We start from the raw sequence: 20,559 nt of genomic DNA on the forward strand, positions 1-20,559 counted from the left end.
ATTACCACCTGCCATTGTGTAGCGTACAGAAGCAAAACTATTACAAAATAGAAAAATCAAAACAAGCATTCAGCTTTCTGAGTTTGATGGGCAGAGTCAAAGATGAGCTACATGCGCACGACTGAGGGGGCGGTTGGATGTAGTAGCCCATCGTGCTGTCGTGGGCGGGGCCTATGCAGATTTGGGAATTTTTAATGAGGGAGAAGGAGGAGATGCCTTGGGAGTATTTTTACAAGGTTTACAAATTTATTATTTCAAGCAGATTATTTAATACGTCTTAAAACATGACTGGAGCTGCTCTTTAAGTTTTGAATGTGTCTGGTCCCCCATTTCCAGGTCTACAGAAGCGTACCAGTGATGACACCCTCCCTCCTTAACATGACATGCACACTTAAAGTGGCATGTCACTATTTTTAGACATGACGTTTAGTTTATGTAAAATGTCTACTGTAAACTTGAGGGAAAGTTTATAAGAATAGCCCTGATGAAGGTGCTTCTTTGATGTTAACCTGATTTATAATCTATCTAGATATTTATTAGACGTAATACCCCTTTAAACCATGTTATTGTCAGTGAAGCTATATTAGATTCCCATCTCACAGAAGACCCTTTAATAGACTCATAATGTGCCTGGTGGTGATACTGTGGCAGTGTGAGTCCAACACAGCTGGCCGCTACATTATCTATGCTGTCAGCGTTATGGAAATGGTCTTGTAAAGTGACTTTAGCAGCTCGCTGAATAAGCCTGCCTAATTTGATTGTGTGTGTGTGTGTGTGTGTGTGTGTGTGTGTGTGCAGACCCCACCACCATGGTGGAGCTGTGGAAGGACTCGCCCCAAGGCCTGGTCAAAGAGGGGGATACTGTGGAGCTGCGTTGCCAGGGGGACGGCAACCCCCCGCCGCCCTTCATTTTCAACAGAGAACAAGTAAGAATGGACGGTTTTTTTTTCTCACCCTAAAAGTCCCCGAGAGAGAAAGGGTGACACGCAGGAGACATGTGGGGAATGTTTTTGATATGCAGAGCTCACAGGGCCCCATGTAGACATGAGTGTGCACGGTCTGTGAAGGCTCTGTCAGCTCTGACCCTGCAGAGCCAGGCCGGGGGCTGAGACCGGAGGCCACGCTGACGGGGCTCATGGGTAGCACTCATTCCCATGTCAGACACACATGCATTGTATGTGTGGACAATACAAAAAGCCAGCTGACTGCCATTTTAACGTCTCCTAAATCGGCATTTGCTAAGGGGTTGTTAAAGCCATGACTTAAGAGATAAAGATGAAGCTTTAGAGGAGTTTGAGAAACATATTTAGGGAAGTGTGTTTGGATATTATTAGTTTAAGTTTGTCTGCATCTCACCACTTGTGTTTCTCATCCTAATGGACTCCCATGTTGTGGCTTCTTTTGCATAATCCTCTGAAAATAACTTTCAGCTTTTATTAGCGAAGCTGAATGTGATTAATTTGTGTATTTTTGGGAAACCTGGCAACCAAAGCAGGATGTTTGATCGCTCTCCAAGAGGATTACATGATGTGTCAGTAGGCGGGTTTGATTCATCACCTGTTTTCTGCCCACAAACTCTCCTTCTGCCAAATACAACTGAAAACACTCAGCCATCTTTTCAGTACATGGCTAAACTCTGCAACTGCCCCCAAGGGACACCCTACAGTGGCAAATCAGTCGTTTAGTTTTCAACATCATTACAACAGTTTTTAAGTTTACAAGTGACTGTATGTTGTTGCAGGAGCAGGATGTGGAGTTGGAGAGCAGCGGTGATGTGTTGATTCTGTCACCGGTGTCGCGGAAAGACAGCGGCATCTACCAGTGTCGCCCTCTGGACACCGACGGGTACAGCGAGGTCAAGGGAGAAATGCAGCTCACTGTGCACTGTGAGGAGACACACAACAAACACACATACAGAAAAACATTGTATACAAACACACAGACAAACAACGTTTGAAAATAAAGAGGAGGGTTAAAGACAAACAACAACAACATGTTTGGAGTTGTTTTAGGCTAGCTGTCTCCTGTCTTTGTGCTAAGCTATACTAATCACATCCTACATACTCCACATTATTCACAGACATAAGGTGCATGTTAGTCTTCTCATCTGAGTCTTACAAAGAAAGTAAAGAAGCACAGAACTGCTCCTTTAACTGTGTTTCCTGTGTCTTGTTTTGTTGGTGTTCAGATCTGGACCCAGCTGTCGTGGTACCCAAAGACTCAGAGGTCATGCTCAAAGGAGAAGACCTGACTGCGACCTGTAACGCTCTGTCCTCACTGAAAACATCCACAGTCTGGTACAAGGTAATCTATTGACATCACTACAGAACAAACTAGACAGGATTCAAAATGTTCTTAACAGTGGGAACAAAAGAACAAGGTTAGAGCATCGGAAAATGTTGCATCAGTCAGTTGTAATATAAAAACTGGGAGTACAAACTCTGCACCATTTTTGACACCTGTCATGACGGAGCGCTGGCATTTAATTGGTCTTTTTTAAATATAGAGAACAGCACAACATATTTGTCTTTCATTTAAAATTGGTATGGGGCTTTTTGTTTCAATTAAACCCCTAAAAGAATATTTTACAGTTACCATTGCTTCAAACTAATCTCTCTTTACAGATTCTACATAAAAATGCAGAATATGTTGGCACGCAGCTAGATTTTACTACAGTTTGTAGTCTGAGTAATATTGACCAATCACATACCAGCAGGCTGCAGCGTATGCAGGAAAAACAGTCTGTGTGGAGAGCAAAAGCAGGCGGAACGTAATGACATCCCGGCTCATCGGTCATCTAATGATTTAGCTTCTTATTGATCTCTATAAACAGACCTGCAGCATCTGCAGCAAGTTCATCTATCTATTCTAGATCAAAAATTCAGTTTGAGATAAATTCCCTTGACACGGTTTAGATTTCCCGACTTCCTCGAATGCATCAGAAATGATTGATCCGACCTCCGTTCAGCAAACGTCTCATGTTAAAGTAGTGTTCTTCTCCTCTTGAGGACAGACCTGACAAAGCTTCATGTTGACTTGTTCCTAATCTGCATCATGATGTTGTTATTTCAGCAAACTTAAGAGCCGTGAATTAAAGTCGATCACAAGAAAACTTGTTTCTTTTTCGGCTTCATCCCGCTGAAGTAAGCCAGAGTGCAGCCTCTGTGTAACTTACTGTTTACAGTGAAACTGAGACTCAGCAAAAACAGATGAACGGGCGCTCCTCCTCCGGGGGGATGGAGTGAACCAAGGGGAGAAGTTCACTTCATTTTGATCTGAACACACGGTCGCTTCTCAAATTGCTAACTGGACTGTAAACAATGCAGCACACGGAAAAGGAAGTCTTGTCTGGAGGTACTTCTTGCTACACGCCGGCTAAACCAGACACGCCCGCCATGTTCGCCGTTGCTCCCAAAGGCTATATCATCGTCAGACTATAGCCGATGAGTTCTGAGATTGAGTCTGGGCCAAAATGGTGCACCGCCTGACATTGCCATCTTTAGAGCCGTACTGCTTTCTGATACAGGTCACATGACCATTCTCAACTTCCAACATCACCTGCTTATATTCAATGAAATCATGATGGTGTTCATTTTGTCTATGTGTGTGTTTGTAGAATGGACAACAGGTGGGTAAGGGGAACACGTTGCACCTGAGGGACGCCACCTACGACACAAGCGGAGAGTACGTCTGTGAGGTGACCGTGCCCTCCCTGCCTGCCCTGCACACAAGCGGCTCCGTTCACATCATCGTCCAAGGTCAGTCTTCCCCGACATAACCTGATTTTACTTGTGACGCCAAGAGAAGCTGCCAAACTAAATACTTTTTTAGAGTCCATTACATTAAACACCACCACATTTTTGGCGCTATTAAAGGCTAAATACAAAGATCCTGTCTGTTGCAAAGAGCAGAAACTACCTGCTGTGTCTCTTCAGCGAACCAAAAGCTAGCTTGCTTTGGGGCAGCTGCTTTACAAATTTCACAATAGATAATTCGTCGGTTGCAAGAACCGTGACTTGCAGATATCTCTCCGTAACCGCAGGTTTGTGTCAATCTGAGGCCACATGTTATCTTAACACAGTATGTAAAGGAGCTGAGTCTGCCATGAGCTCTGTTCAGGTTATCTTTTCACAGTATGTAAATGTACCGGTCAAGTCGTGAACTTTTCACCTCCCTGACACAAACGCAGATCCAGTAGCTAATATTTGTTTCCATTACAGAGGAAACCACAATTCAGGAATAAGAAAAACACCAAATATTGGGGGAAAAAGGGCCATATTGAAGAATAATGCCATAAAGCCTAAACCCTTTGATGTTGTGGTACTATTTTTTGTATTCTGCAGATGTTTGATATGCAAAATAAGTCCTCAAAGCTCTGTCTATGTTGGTTTTAGCCCTGTATTTATTAGATAGGTGGCTATATGCACGTCAACAAAGGTGCGCCTAGTTACATGCGTTGAGGTACTTGCCATGTCCTCCAATCTAATGAGCCCGAGAGCGCTGATATGAAACACCTGCTTCTGTTCAAACAAGTGTCAGTCATGAAGTTCGGATTTGATCTTTTAGGACGGCGTGTGTTATTTAGGACTTTAAATAAATAAATGCGTCAGAGTTCTAAATGTGCGGTTTCTTAGCAGGAAAGAGGAGCATTGTGCCCCTTCAAGCCACCAGAGGGCTTTTAATGTGAAACATCTGTGCAGGAAGTGTCAAGTTCAGTTGAGAGAAGCTTAGCGCCAAACGAAAAGTAGAACCGACTGGAATTTATTTGTGAATGTTTCTGCTTGAAAGAAAAACTCTCAGCTGCAGTGTGGGGAGTCTGACTTCAGATGTGTTGCTCTGTACGGACGGATTAACACACCTTCTCCTTAATTCATCAAGACAGCAGGCAAACATGGAGGGACTGTTGAAAGTGATCACTAAATCAGAAGGAAACTTAAACACTTATACCCTTATTTACATAGTTTGTTTATTTACAGTACACACACTGAATACTGTGTGTGTGTGTGTGTGTGTATCTAGGTGGTCCTCAGATGGTGGGAGTGGAGCAGGAGGTGCAGCTGGAGGAAGCAGCAGGCAGGATGGTGAACCTGAGCTGTGAGGCTCAGGGTCATCCACTGCCCAGCATCTCCTGGAACATCATCGGCAGCCAGGTATCCTGTCTCACTCACTGCACTGATTTACCTCACAATAGGTAGTTGTTAGATGCAGTACATCATGCAGTGTTCATGTGCAGCAGACGCTTTGTAGTGAAGCAAAGTTCGGTCTTTACTGCAGGGGTCGAGTAAAAACGTTTCACTTTGACCCTGAAAGCTGGAATTTTTGAGTTTATTATAGTTTGATTTCTTACATTTCTGCTTTATTTAGATAGTGACACAATATTTTAAAATCAGCCTACTTGTTGAGTTTGTGACTTCATGCATGTGGTGTTGTTATGCCCCGTCTAGGGGTGGCTGAGGCATTAAATGAAAGAGACCCATTTCCCTCAAGTCCCAAGCAGCCACAGACACAAAAGTTCCCTTTCAAAATAAGGTGAATTTATTTACATAAAACAAATTAAGTTTAACAATTTGAAATGAATTAAACTGAATTTCAGGGTGAATCAAAATAACAAACAATTCTTACTCAGAAAGCAAATCTAACCTAACAAATCAAAGAGAACAGAAGCACTTACCTCCCTAACTAAGATAAACAGGAGAAAACTAATAAGATTGACCCCGACATCTTTTCATGGGAAACTAAACAGACTGAATCTCGAAACAAAGCAAAACGTGGCCGGCTGGAGGGAGAGGGAGACGTGGTTCCTCAAACCGCTGCGGTGACATCATGTTGTCTTCTTATCTCAGCTGCCTTCGGACGCTGATGATGCCCGAGCCAATCAGCTCCGTGGACCTGCGCACATCTATTTACGTATCCGCTCACTCACAGACGCATTCCACACAGGCATACACAACTTACAATAATAATAATAATAGTACACATTACGGCTACACAGTTATAACAGGTGTTAAACAAAGACAAATATGAATGCATTAAAAATCTGCAACAATAACCAAAATAAACCTGGTCCTCTGAAGGTTGTTGTTGTATTTTAAAGGAACAAACATGCAGACCTTTGCATTTTATTCAAATAAAATAGATTTTTGGAAAAGTTCGACATGCAGGAAATAGAAAATATAGTATATGGGCCAGGGAAAGTTAGCAGTGGATGTGCAGGCAGACTTTGTGTTATAAAGTTATTATTATTATTACTGACAAAGTGTTTTCCATAAAACAACAATACAACCATGCATTAAAGGTGATCACCATCATAGACCATCATAGAGGCTCAAGATAAGCTGTGGGGGGGGCTTAATTATCCTAAAATAAATATCAGAATTTCCAGAATAAAAGCTGTAAATTTAAGAGAAAACTATCTGAAACTTTTTTGGCAGATTTCTTCCTACAAATATTCAACTGTAAGAGAATACCAGAGTTTCAATCGAGGAGTTTTCCATCAGAATATTGCCTCATAATTAACACTGAAAACTACTTGCAAAAGCGGTAAAAAGTAAAATTCTTTGCTTACATTTCTGTGAGGTCGTCAAGCTAGGTGTAACCACAGCTTGTTCCTTTGTTCTGAGATTGTGGTCTATATAGTTGTGAAAACCAGCAGTGTTTGCCGATCATGCTTTGTCACTAGATTTCGCAAATAGTTAAAGCTCACCGATATAGCCGTAGAAATGTTCACTGAGCTCTCAACAAAAAGCTGTGTTTGTGTGTTGGTCTCCACAGAACTGGCAGGAGGTGGTGATCAAGGCAAACGAGCACATGACCCACAGCGTGGTGTCGGTCAAAGTCACCTCGGACGTCAGCGCTCTGTGCAACGCTTCCAACGACATGGGCACTGAAGTCAAAGCTTTCAGCATCAAAGCCAGTAAGAGCCTCACTTTCACTCGCACTGGAACATCTGTGTGAGCGGGTCGTGCTGTTTAATCGTGGGATGGAGACGGTTTGATACAGTCAGTTAAAACAGTGCTGGTTTTGTTACAGTGTTGTTACAAAGTGCTGCATTATTCAAACAATACTCCGCCTCTGGTTAATCGAAGGAGCTGTGGTGAGAAGAAAAGTAAGGACATGAAGTGAGAAGAGTCTCTGCTCTCTCCGGCTGCATTAGTGATGAAGTTTCAAACTTCTTCTGCTTTTGAGGCCGTAGTTAATGATCATCATGAGCGTCTCTTTCCCCGCTCTCTTCTTTAATTAGAGATTTGATCAGAGAACATTTTAGGCTGTAGACGCAGAAGGAAAAGATATTTAGTTAGGCCTCTCATTTAATCCTATTTGCTCACAAGCTGCAGCTGAAGTGTTTTGCTTAATATTTCCAGTCTTAGTTTTTGATGTAGAAAATATTGGAGGACGTGCTGGTGTGATGGATGGGTGGATGATAACACATATGGAGGGAGGTTTCAGACTCTGCCGTCCTTAGCATGTGTGTGTTAACTAGGGGACTGCTATCAATGATTTTAATGACCTTAACTCCAGCCTTCAGTCATGAATGCAGACTTTCTCCAGATTTCAGCATGGAGTATTTTCTGATTGTAATGTGTGTAAAAAAAAAACTGTCCAAATGGAGCGACGCCTGCGAGCGAGTTCAGGCAGGCAACTCGAGCTGCACGGATTTCACGCTTTACATGCGCCATTCTCCACAATCACCCGACAAACACTTCCTCCCAGTTTGGCGGCCTGTTTAAGCTGCAAGATGCTTTCAGCCCCAGCATCCACCTGCAGGCTCTGGCTCGAAGGGTTTCAGATATTATCTCATCGCTCCTCAAGTTTCTGCTTGTGAAACAAATCTGCGAGGAGTGATGAGGTCGGAGCCTGGACGCCAAACACAAGCTATGTTCTGCTGCTGCAATAAACACTTAAAACTATGACAAACGTGAGTTATCCGACTGAACTTCAGAAATCCTGAGTTCTCCCGCTCGTGGAGTCGGGCCTGCAGTGCCTTCATGGACCAGCATGCATTGTTCAAGAGCAGCTGCAGCCTCGGCCTCGTTCTGCTGCACTGATTGGGCCGCATACTCAGCTTGAACAACAGCTGATTATCAAAACATCAGATCAAAACACCGTTTTATCTTCTTCCACAACATCCTCTACACTCTATTGACAGTTTGAAGCACATTTGCAAAGCAAGTCTGCAATACGTGCGAAGGTAGAGACACAGCAGAAGTAGCCCACAACTTTCTGGCCTCCGTTTGTCAAACAGGGGCGAGACAAAGTATCGATATCACACCTACCTGTATCATCTTATTACAGGGTATAACCACGGTGCAGTTAAAACAGATTTTTTTCCCTCTAAGACTATTTCGATTAAAGCATTTTTAGAGGCATGAACTGAAAGAAAAGTGTCTTTTTCTTTTGTCGAAAAGAAGAGAAAAAAAGATTCTTCCTAGTGTACAGAAAATTCGAAACAAATCCATTACCGTATCACGTCTGCCCCCCCTCTATCTCCATATATCAGCCTGCATTTCATACACATTAAAAATAGTACATCCCTGAAGTAACCCAGGAAGCTGCTGGAAGTTGGGTTTTATATCAAGTAAAGAAAGAAAGAAAAGTGAGATAAAAGTGTCTTTTTTTTAAAGAAAAAGTTTCTCTTGTATTCCTTTAATCATTTTATGACTCACATGGGGAGAAGCCCTTTGGTTGGAGGGCTTCTTTAGCAGTCAGATGAAGCCGCATTGTTTCTTATTCCGTCTGAACGGACTTCAAAACCCTTTACTCAGCTCCCCTCACACCTCCTGAAGGATAAGGGCTTGTTTGTTTTTGCTAAAGCAGCTGCGATCACATTAAATAAGAGAGGTATGTGTGCATATTCAGGGCCGACTCTAAGTGTTGTTCTACTTGTCCACAGTTCCCAGACTCACCTCCACTGCTCCCTTCTCTCCCGGTAAGATCGTCGCTCCACCGTCTCCTCTTGTCAAAGACGCCTCTTTTACTCTCGCTCAGCTTCCTCCAACTCCAGTCTCTCTTCTGTCTCAGTGTTCATGCTTTACACTAAGTTCTGCCTGCGACAATAAGGGTTGGAGGACTGTATACATTATGTATGATGTTCATACAGGGACTCCATGCCAGGGCCGTCTTTGGTTTTGGCCTGTGGGCACATTAAATATTCTGTTTGATTCAAGAGAAAAATCAGAACGCCAGCAAATTCAGGCACGCCAACAGTTGCAATGATCCTCAGACCAAACGCTCTGCATTCGTATAAATACATTATTTGTATATGTTTTTTAAACACATATAAATAGGCAGGAAAACAGCAGCTCATTTTTACTGCCTTCTCCAGACAGTCTCGTGTTTTATTGTGGATTTTCACATACCAGGTGAAATTGCGGGGAGGTATGGAGAGGGGCATTATTACGGGGTAATTTTCTGACTCTATCTGAGTCGTCACTTCGTACCATTAAAATCCTCACAAGCCTGTGGGGAATCCAACAGGGGAATAATGAGCATTTCAGACAATTAAACACGACAGTAATTAAAAAGGAAATTAGTCTAAAAATATCTTAGAGTAGTGTGCTCACAGGAAATAAATATGTGGTCGTTCCTCTCGTTGTTTACGGAGGTAATTACAGCTGTAGAGGCAGGCAGAGTAGAAGTTTCCTACACACACAGAACAAGGAGCTGAAGATCTAGCTCAAGAATGAAGTGTGATCTGCTTTAGGTACGAGCTGCATCCTTTTTTATGTCACTCAGAACTATAAAATACATGATTGTGCACATTGAAACGACTTTACTTGATAATTCACTGCAGGCAAAGCAAATAAAATCCAGAAATAGCATCACTATGAATCATTTTGACCCAAAGTGTCACCTATGGGAGCAGCAGCATCGCCCTCAGATTCAAGCATAGTGTTAGTCGCTTTTATTCTGAAAATCACAGAAGAAAAAAACCCCTTCTTCCTCTTTTCCTTCTGATTGGTTAATGTAATCTAATTAAAGTTATTAAAGTCATAGGTCACAGATGCTGCGCAAAATAAATGACATTTTTCTGCAGCCCTGCAACTTTAATTACAGTGAAATAAAAACGATGTAATTTCACGCTTTGCTTATCGTTCTTATGCAGGAAAAATGGACTTTGTAAAATAAGCCACTTAATTAGAATAATGCAATTTGTAGTTTAGAGCAGATGTTTCCTTATCTTTATTTTTAAAAAGGCTCCTGCAGTCATTAAGCGTTTAATTTCCTCAAAGTTAGAGGACTCTCTGGAGACGCATTCAGAAAGAAGAAGGGTTGAAATCGACGCATCCAATTTTAGTGTCCAGTAAGAGTAAAGCTTCAAATTCACTTGTTCCTACTTTTCCCACAATGCATCTTTTTGTTCGGCCTTTCCTGCATGAAAACACCGCGTCTTTCAAACTTCACACTCCCACTGCTGTCGTTAGTGGCTGCCTATAATATTGAACACCACTACCGCAGATGAGTAGTCCTACTAGATGTACTGACACTAACTAACATGCCAATGTTCTCTCTGTCTGTGTGTTCGTGTAGCTGAGGGCAGTGGGGTCATCATCGTGGTGATCATTCTGTGTCTGCTGCTGCTCGCCATCCTCGGCAGCGTTCTCTACTTCCTGCACAAGAAGGGGAAGATCCCCTGCGGACGCTCGGGGAAGCAGGAGATGTGAGTACTGCCTCTTCCTAATCAGGTCCACAGAGCAAAACATTCTGACAGACAGCTATGGCTGCAGGATTCATGTTTCTGGGTTTAATCTGCCCTGTTCTTAAAGTGTGATATCTCAGGGAGCCTGTAGGAAATGTCTTCAGATTTGGCACAAACGTTCGCTTAGACTCAAAGATGAACTGATGAAATCATGATGGTCAAATGCCAAGTTCGCAGAGTCATAACCAAAGAATTCAAACTCTAATCATAACAAACTTAAAACTCACGTGCAATGGAATAAAATGATGAACAGACGACATATTTAACCTCGCTGCGACATCGTAACGTCCTGGAAAAACCAATAGGGCTGCAACTAACGACTACTTTAATTGTCAACTAGTCATCGATTGGTGAAACGATTAATCGACTAATCAGATAATGAATTGCACAATGGCTCTTATGTAGCTCTCAGCTTTTACATGTAGTTGCTTTTTTTAAGCATGTGCTGACTAACAATAAAGAATTCTTCATTTAAAAATATGTCTAGAATAAACTTTGCTTCTGATTTGGCTCCTACTGATACAAAAGATCAAGATAATATAACAAGTTTTTATCCGTTTAAAACCAACAACAGACAAAGTTCTGATATAAGAAATAAATCAAATCAAGTCCATCGTGTCTTCTCCTCAGATGCTCGCACATCACCGACGTGCTCGTGTGATAAACAAGGTCCGCTTTACAAATGCTGCAGGCGATCCTTTTCTTTGCAGCGTCGAGGCTGAAAGTTTTAGGAAGCGATGGTGTTGCATCGGCCACTACCTTTTTGATATGTTTTGTTTACCTGTGGCTGTTTTGCATGAGCAGCTCTCAGCAGAGATAGTAAGGATGTGAGATGGCTCACCCCTCAACAACTCAAAACAAAAACATCATCCTGGCTAAAGCAACAAAAAAGGCCTTTGTTCAACTTTAACGTGTGTGAAAAGAAGTCATTTGTATGTCATTTGTAACCTAAGCATTACCTGTTCTTTTTGTCAAACCCCACATGTGCTGACCCCTCTGTCTGTCTGCAGCACCAAAGAGAAGACCACCAAAGATGACATTGTTGTGGAGATGAAGAGCAACACAAAGACTGAGGACACTGTCCTGCTAAAGGCCGTCAACGGAGACAAAAAGGGCCCCAACGAGCAGGTAACTGTTGTAGTGGATGAATGAAATGCCTTTACTTTACAACATACAAAGGACTAAAAGACCTGCAAGCGCCCCCTGGAGGCTGATGTGTTAACTGCTGCCCAGAAACGACAACATACACATATACATACAAGTTAAAGTTTACCAGTTGTGGAGCTGAAATGTAAAGTTTCTCCTGAGGGAGAAGACAGAGAAAAACCTGCTGGGCAGTCAAAACTCATTTTTGCCCACACATGCATGTGAGGAAATGCAGAGTAGGCTCTCTCACATGATCATCATCACCACAGAAGCTGTTTTAAATGTTGATGTTTAATGTATTCGGGGTAATAGCCGTGGCCTTTCCATCAATTATTTAATAGTTATAAACAAACCAGCAGCTAGCATCCGGGAAAACAAACTCTGATGAAATCAGGATCAGACAGGAGCTGAGCTCAGTGTGATTTAAAGAGGCATGATTTTCAATATTAACTGCAGTGCGTCATCCTGTTTGCTCGACTGTTGAATGTAGATAAATGACGCTTACTCTCTGCTAGTTAGCAGAATAAACATAAAAGTGTTGATGGTTTTAAATGAGCTTTCATAGAGACGTGACAGTGGGCATTGTTTGGTTTTAAACAACACATGCAGAACGGTTTTTATGTTTCTTCTTCGAAAAATACATTAACCTGCATACATTTATATGATTTATGCATTTTCCAAAGTATTCCTCAATGATTATTATTTGGGGGCGGTGTCATGGCAAAGATTGAAGGTAACAAAATGTGTTTACCAGCACCTTGACAGATAAACTGTGTTCCTTTGTGGACTCTGGATGCACTGAAAGGCAGATTAGGTTTCCATTAGAAATAACCAAGCTAGCAAGCTGTTTCCAATCTTTGTGCCAAGATAAGCTTATAAGGTTATAGCTTCAGCAGTGATAGACGGCTATGACAATGAGAGTGGTGTCGATCCTCTCTCCCAAACACATTTTAAAAAATGTCAAAAATTCCTTTCTAATGAAGAAGCGGCGGGACATTGGTTACATTTCCGTTTGCAGGAAAATTAAAGTAATAAAAAAGATTTTCATCCAAATAAATGTCTGTTAAGTCTCTATCTATCGCCAAATGAGTTAACACAATGGTGATTGAGCCTTGACTGATGAAAGCCTTTGCATTTGCAGTATCACAGACTGGGTGTCTGTGGCGACTTTCGCGGAAAAAATCACAAGCGGCGCCCAGTTAGTGACGCGTTTTCCATCAGCCAGCAGTGGTTGGTCTGCCAGAGAGGGTAGGCGGAGCTAAGCGGCTGCTTCTCCGGTCTCTGCAAGTGTTGCGAGTAAACAGTAATCTACTATGGCTCAACAAACTGAACAAAAATGAAACAAATTGGACGCTCAGATGAAGCAAACAGTCTAAAATAGAAAGCGACCGTCAGAGAGGAACATCAAGAGTTACAACCGGAGCCAACCGTGGACGTCACACATGTGAAACTGTCAAGATATCTGGGAAGTGTGCTCCCTCAATTACCGTTTATCGCCATAGATGCCGCCAAAGAGAACAAAAGATCTTCAAGATGACCACTTTAAAGAAAAATTTCAAGTTCAACTTAAAACTTGTAAATTAAACGTAGAGGAAAGATGTTCTGTGACTTCAGAGACCTTAACGCGGCCTTCGATGATTTTTGCTCTTAGTTATTTTACTGACCTATTTTGGTGCTGAAAGGAGATTGTAAGATGTAAAAATGTTTTTATTGTCCACTCACAAATTATTTACAAGTGTTTTTCAAAGCTGTGTTGAATAAAAAAACTATTAGGAATAAAAAATAAAACAAAGGAACAGAATTAAGAGAGATCATAGACACAGATATATGCACGCCCTTTAAAACTTCCAAGAAGAAGTGTGTGTGTGTAGGTGTGAAACTGATGTCCTCCTCTGTCCTTCTAGTAAAGCCCCTGATGGACGTCATGCAGCAGGAGGCAACACACACACACACACAGCCAGCAGTCAGTCAGACAGTGTGTGTGTGTGTGTGTCGGAGCAAAGAGGCAGCAGCTCCACTGATCTGAGACCTGCAGGGTAACACCACCTCACCTCTGGACATTCCCCCATCATGCTTTGTTCTCAGCAGTATTCAGTAGATTTACCCATACATACACACACATTACACACACACATTACACACACACACACACACACACACACACACACACACACACACACACACACACAGGTTTGTATGTACAGATGTGTATTTCTTCTTGCGTAAACACTTCTTCATTAGTTTTGTTTGATTTCCTCAAACTGTGTTCAGCTCTTTCTCGGCTGTTGTTCAGTGTGCGTCCATGATGATGTCACGTATGTGATGTCATCGGCTTTTGTTTTGTTTTTTATCAAAGTGTATATATTATATATATTTTGTTATTTAAGATATTTTGGCACTCAGATTTTCAGTCGATGGTAGCGTCTGGGGTCATGTGCATGTTGATCCGTGTTCATGGGTCCAGGTGAGTTTCAGGACAGGAAGTGATGTCAGAGACCAAACGGCGGCTGCTTCTCTGCGGCAGGTCTTCACTGTTGGCACACTGAGGGGAGGCTCGTCAGTGTGTTTGCTTCAGTTTGATATAAAACTACCAAAAAGGTTATTGATCAGGAGACACTTCAGTTGAAAAGGATAATCAAAGTCAAACAACAATAATCACAGTCACAATGTTTTGATGAGACACACTGTCGGCCTTCTGCAAACTGCTGTTAAGCCCTCGTACTGTTTGTAAATACATGTAGTGTACAGACCTGCTAGTGGTGGCCTTGGACTGTTACTGAAGGTGAAAGGTCAAAGGTTAGTGATCTGCTGTGCCTGTTTTTGAGAATGCATCATACACTGAATTTTGTTCCTTTGGTTTGCTCTGTGTGTTTTTCTTTGTGTTTCCACTGAGAGCTAGTCGGGCCTGAAAGAGCGTGCCAGGGTTCGTGCATGTTTACGGTTTACTACACACAGTCGACCTTTATTGACCTCCTGGGCTGCCGTAGAATTCAGTTTGGTTCTACACACTTAAACCTGCATAATCCATCACAGGGAACATCTAGCTTTCGTTCAGAGTTGCAACATTATTCCAGTTATTCCAAGTCTGCTCCGCAATACCACAAAACTATCATAAATCTCCAACAACAACAGAAGTGAAATGGATGTGGTGCGGATATTGAACCTCAGCGAGTCTCCAGTTTCAAGGAAATGAATGTGAAACAATGCCTGTTTTATCCCCTCATTCACGTCACAGAAAAAAGCAGCAGTTTTTTATTCTAAAGAGAGAAATCTTTGAAAACAGGAAGATGTTTAACATTTACTCTTATTGTGAAGGTGTTTCTGAAATCTTTATAGACCTGAAAATAGGCAATCTGCTGCCTTTTTATAACGCTTTGTATGATGCTGCCGTCTAATAAAACATAAAAAACAGACACCAATTCAAATAAGAGTAATTAATAAACAAAAAAGGTAAAAGATGCTGAATATAAAGACTAAAAAATGAGTGAAATTGCTCAAAAAGAAGGGAAAAAATCAACATAACTTAAAGTAACATTTATGCAACGTTCTTATTTTCATTTTTTAAATTTCAGATACAAAAAATGCAATATTTTTTCTTGAACTTTCTTCAGAAAACAAAGAAAATATGCCATTTCAACAGTCTAAGTGGGTAAAAAATTTGCATCTTTGAAAAATAGGTAAAAGATCCAGACAGTAAAAGAAGAAGCAGTGATGATACATGAGAGGCACAAACTGGTTAGTAAATGTGATTTGTAGTAAATCAGCTAAAACGTGCCTAAACTCTGGTGTGCGCCTTCACAGGCCCGTGTTGTGAATATGATGTACTGATTGCTCACTGTGTAGTTTATTGTGAAAAGATTCCTTTTGTTTGCCGAGACGTTGCCCAGAAGACTTGCAGCATTAACAAAGTAGTGATACGTTTTCTGTTTCCTCTGAGTTGTAGAAATATCCAGGTACACGTACAGGACGTCCTCAGGCGAGAAGTTTCCTCATATTCAGTCCGATGCTGTTATTGTTGTTTAGAGAAGCTAAGAGAAAGCCATCAACACTTCTGATTTGATCCATAAATAACTTTAGATAAACATTTTTTGTTAATCGAAAACAAGGTCGAAACTTCAAATCAAAATTGTGTTCTTTTTTCTAAATGTGTGTAAATTAAGTACTGTACATGTGATTCTTTGATGCTTGCGTTTTTTTATATTTTTTGCAAAAAATAATGCCAAATAAAAAGGTTTCATTTAAAGAGAGACTGTGTTTCTTCTCTTATTGTTCCAGCAGAGGTATGCTAGAGGGGTCAGTGTTGGGTTGTGGTCACTGTCAGGCTCAATACGAACCAGAACAATAGTGATGTCAGTGAGCTCTCTGTTAGCGCAGCACAGTCCCACAGCGAGGAGACAGGAAGGAGCGCTGCCTCCAGACCGCTGTCAGCACGAGCTGGAAACGACTGCAACAGTAGCTCAGATTTCCAGCTGCAGTCTGAACGGAGGCAAGGCTGAAAAAAACAATTGCTCACATCTGCAACGAATTCAAGCACCTCATGGCCGCCTCTCACACTGCTAAACACATCAGCTGTCCCCTTTTCATTTCCACTCAATCACTGAGATAAAAATGGAAAACTTCAACATGGAGCCAAAGTTTCCTGCCTATTTTAATTTGTTTTCGCAGTTCGCACATAAATGTTTGACACGGTGATTTTTCTTTTTTGACACAACTGGGGCACAAAGGACAGAAATAAGAACGTTTTACTTCAACTTTTTTAACTAAATTTGGCTTTAACCTAATTACATTTTTATTTTCTATTAGGAAACGGGGACTTTATCTTCTTGCAAATCCTAGTTCTGTGGAATTTCCAGAGCAAAAAGGAAGGACTATAAATAAACCAAAACTATCTGTATAGATTTATACTACTTGTGCATATGAAAATGTGTGTGTGTGTGTGTTTTTTTACAGAACCCACTGTGACAACAGGATTGTTGTTCCAGGGACCGAGTTGAGTGTTGCACAGAGTGTGAGAAATCCAGCCTCTTGACTTTAACAAAGTGGCCTGTAAGCAAGATAAAGTGCTTTTTCGTCCCTTCTGCACAGGAAGAGAAGAACAGAATGAAACACCCACTAAAAATTAGCCACTTTTTGCTAACATACTCACCTTATGAATTTACAAGAAATTAATTCTGATTACTCTATATGACAGGGGTGGCCAACCCTGCTCCTGGAGGGCTACCTTCCTGCATGTTTTAGGTTTCTCCGCACTCTAACACACCTGATTTAAATGATCTGCTCGTTATCAACCAACTGAAGCGTCTCGGGGGATTGGTAACAACGAAACATTTGAATCAGGTGTGTTAGAGTGCGGAGAAACCTAAACAAGAAGGAAGGTAGCTCTCCAGGAGCAGGGTTGGCCACCCCTGCCATATGAGCTACAAAAGCAAACCAGACCATCAGTGACAAGATTGATTATTTCTATATAGTTATTTTTAATGCCTCAATCTGCTGGCGGGGGGAAGGTGTCAGATGAAGTGATTACCTGCACGCTGCATTTGTTTACATTTTCCAGGGCAAAATTTAAAGTGAGTGATACACATGACTGTTTAAAGAAAGCAGGATGAGATTTTTTTGTTACAAATCATCCCTTAAGCATGTACAGGACAAAATCAGCAAAGAGATAAGAAGTACAGCTTTGTCCACAGGGGGAGCCAAAATCGACACAAAGTTCCTCACAGGAGCTTTAATGTTGGAAACATACAAATTTTAACTTGCTAGATGGAAATTAAAGGGATCACAAAAGTCTCGTGGTAATCCTTTAAATAGTTGTTGAGATATTTCAGAGTCTGGACCACTAATGGGAACCTGATGGTGGAGTTAGATAAAAAGTCAGGGGATCGCTAATCTCATTAAGCTACAGCGTCTGGAAATCATGAATGCTTGCAGCTGCTAACACGACTAAAACTGAAATAGTGGAAATTTTGTTAAAGGAATGATGTTGTTTAAACCTTTTAAAACGGATAAAATAGAGTAAATGACGTGGGTTCTAAGATATGTATGTATATTCAAAACTTTAGACCAGGTGTTGAAGCTTGAGACATGTAGGAGCAGTTAATGCTTCGTAAAAGTGAATGTGATGCAACAATTCTATTTATATAGGAAGTCCCTTGGTATTAAAATCTCTTTTTTGAGGGAGACCTGGAGAAGATAGCACACCCATACAATCCTGTGTTCATTACGGACAAACCACACAGATCAAATGTTAAAGAAAATACTGTTTAATTAAAAATCTTAATGGCTTAGGCATGAAAACATGGCAACAAAACGAATAATGAGGATATTAAAAAGACAATAAATAAAATCATATTTACACAAGCAACAAAAAAGCAATGAAGAAGACAACTGTTTAGTAGGCAAGTTCTTGTTTAAAAGGCTAGTTACCATGATCACTCATCATTCACCAGTGGATCTGAACCAACACACCGGCTGAGTTTACCCCCTTATTATGAGGAAAAGTGTGTGTTTGTTAGACAGCGGAACCTCTGGCAGTGATTCAACATGACCGTCAGCATCAAGTGTTTCCTCACACAGCGGCACTTTGATGGTCAGGAGTTGGAGCGTTTAAACACCGAGGTCGAGCGAACACAAAGCCGAGGGACTGACGACACATTCTCTGTTAATGAACACGAAGCAGTGTGCTACTTTAAACCCTTTTGGTTCGGGGAAATTAAAGCTGCAAGATTTCTTTTGAACCACAGCAGACTCACTATCCTCCGTCTTGTCAGCAGGGTCATAATCAAGATCTTATTTCATGCATATTTTCTGCTTTCATCACTGTTTTACATCAACGTGTTTCCTTATTACTTTAGTCCCACAAGGCCATACCTCTGTTTTTCAAGAGCATAGACATATTTTTAAATTAAATAAATCAAAAAAAAAAATCTGTATTATCACAACCTGACAAATAAAGCAGTATCACCTGTGAGTGTGTGATACCACAACACCCGGTCTAATACAAAGTAAAAGCGGGGTCAGGATCAGGAGCTAGCTAAAGAAGCTAATGTGCTATCACATAAGAAAGAGAATATGTCACGATTTAAGGGGTTTGTGTGCTGTTAATAGCCTACTTCTGAATACATTTTCACCAAACATAAGGTGTTGTTTTCCACTTTTTTTGGTTAATGACTTAAATTTAAAATTCTTTTTAACCAAGAGGAGTTTTAAAAGTAAAAGGCAAATGGTCAATGTGTGCAAAAGGTGAGTACCACGTGCAGCAGAGATGAAAATATTGCATCACTATGAAAAGTGTTTATGTTCCCAGGATGTGATCTAACTTGTCTTGAATCTCTTGCTTTTATTTTGTATCATAATTCTACAGGGGATAGTATCGATACTTTGGGGATGAAACAGCCCAACACTAGTATAAACGCATCAATAAGTCAGATAATATGTAACAGGAAACTGCAAGTATGTTTGCATGCTGCATTCACTTAATTTGAAAAATTTGGGATGATCCCCCCACTCATATCCTTACTCCATATTTTTACTCAGAGTCTAATTTGTTTTATTATAATATTGTTTTATTTTATTGTTTCTTTTAAAATGGGATTTTCGTTCGTTCCTTACTCACCGACCAATCAAAATCAAGAAGGGGCGGGACTTTGTCAACAACAATGGCGGAGGTGACGCTAATCGTTTCGTTTTTTCGAGGTTAGAATTTCCAGGTTTAGCTGCTGCTAATGCCAGTACACTATCCTTTCCAATTTATTTTATGTTTTCTTCGTAAAACATACCTTGAATAAAAGCACATATTAAGCATACAGTGCAACTTAAATCTTAACGGTCACTACCGAGGGAAGCGGAAGTGCCGGGAGAAAACTTTCGTAACCTAGCAACAATAAGCGCCCGTTAGAAGCGCTCTGAAATTGAGGTCGTGGGCGCCGTTTGTGGACACACACAGGCCCTAAACCTCATTGAATTGCAAGAATTAATTCATAATAGCAGTTTATTTTATGCATTTTTTTTCCCTGTGGTGAATGCAGCGAACAACCAAAACAACAATCTCTCCGAAGATATTTGGAAACGTTGCTATATATATTATATTGTTTGTCCACTAGGGAGCAAAGTCCAGAGTAGAGTAGGCAAAAAAATATGTTTATCAGCCTAGTTTAGGTATTTTTATAAAGAAAAAAGTCTGAATCTGTATATATTTAACTCAAGTTTGGCCTTACAACATAAATGTTAGATTGGGCTCTGCTTATCCGTCTTTGATCCTCGTGATGTTTTCTGCATATTTAAGGACCCCATGTGGAGAACTAACTGCAAACTCTTGTAATTATCTGAATACAGAAACTAACACTGTAAGAAAAAGCTCCTATTAAAAGCAGAAACTGTAGATTTTCTTTTAAAACAGTAAAAGTGGAGCTTTGGTTTGGTTTGTCTGCTCTCATGTGCAGGTCAGGAGTGACAGAAGGCACATTTTCATGTTACTGCAGGAGTAGAAAGTGACGATTTAGGATCAATTTCTACCAGGAAAAAGAAGAATTGCACTCATAGTTAAGCGGGACGCTTCACAGATGTTTAGATGAGGAAGTGGAAATGACTGAGACTGGTCTAGTTTCTGGCCGTGTTTCGAAACTTGCACAATATAATGAAACTTCCCTCATATTTGTATTCTGCACTCATCGGACCCCCTGCTGTGATGATGACTCAGGCATCTTTTCATCTTTTCCCTG

At 41.0% G+C, this 20,559-nt stretch overlaps 1 protein-coding gene across 1 annotated transcript in view; it reads left to right on the forward strand.

Annotated features, from left to right (window-relative positions):
- The window catches only part of mcama (melanoma cell adhesion molecule a), a 55,331-nt gene extending 41,361 nt beyond the window's left edge, over window positions 1–13,970 (forward strand). The window contains exons 7-16 of the mRNA XM_069670316.1: window positions 799–926; window positions 1,742–1,886; window positions 2,189–2,304; window positions 3,617–3,758; window positions 5,020–5,150; window positions 6,772–6,913; window positions 8,891–8,926; window positions 10,528–10,657; window positions 11,707–11,824; window positions 13,747–13,970. Of these exons, the coding sequence (XP_069526417.1) occupies window positions 799–926; window positions 1,742–1,886; window positions 2,189–2,304; window positions 3,617–3,758; window positions 5,020–5,150; window positions 6,772–6,913; window positions 8,891–8,926; window positions 10,528–10,657; window positions 11,707–11,824; window positions 13,747–13,749 (1,091 nt within the window). The 3' untranslated portion in view covers window positions 13,750–13,970. The remainder of the gene's footprint in view (window positions 1–798; window positions 927–1,741; window positions 1,887–2,188; window positions 2,305–3,616; window positions 3,759–5,019; window positions 5,151–6,771; window positions 6,914–8,890; window positions 8,927–10,527; window positions 10,658–11,706; window positions 11,825–13,746) is intronic.
- Window positions 13,971–20,559: the final 6,589 nt, after the last annotated feature.

The sequence above is a fragment of the Semicossyphus pulcher genome, unplaced genomic scaffold, assembly GCF_022749685.1.
Source record: "Semicossyphus pulcher isolate SPU_LCO1_2020_fin unplaced genomic scaffold, fSemPul1.0.p SCAF_10, whole genome shotgun sequence".
In the NCBI taxonomy this organism is placed as follows: domain Eukaryota; kingdom Metazoa; phylum Chordata; class Actinopteri; order Labriformes; family Labridae; genus Semicossyphus; species Semicossyphus pulcher.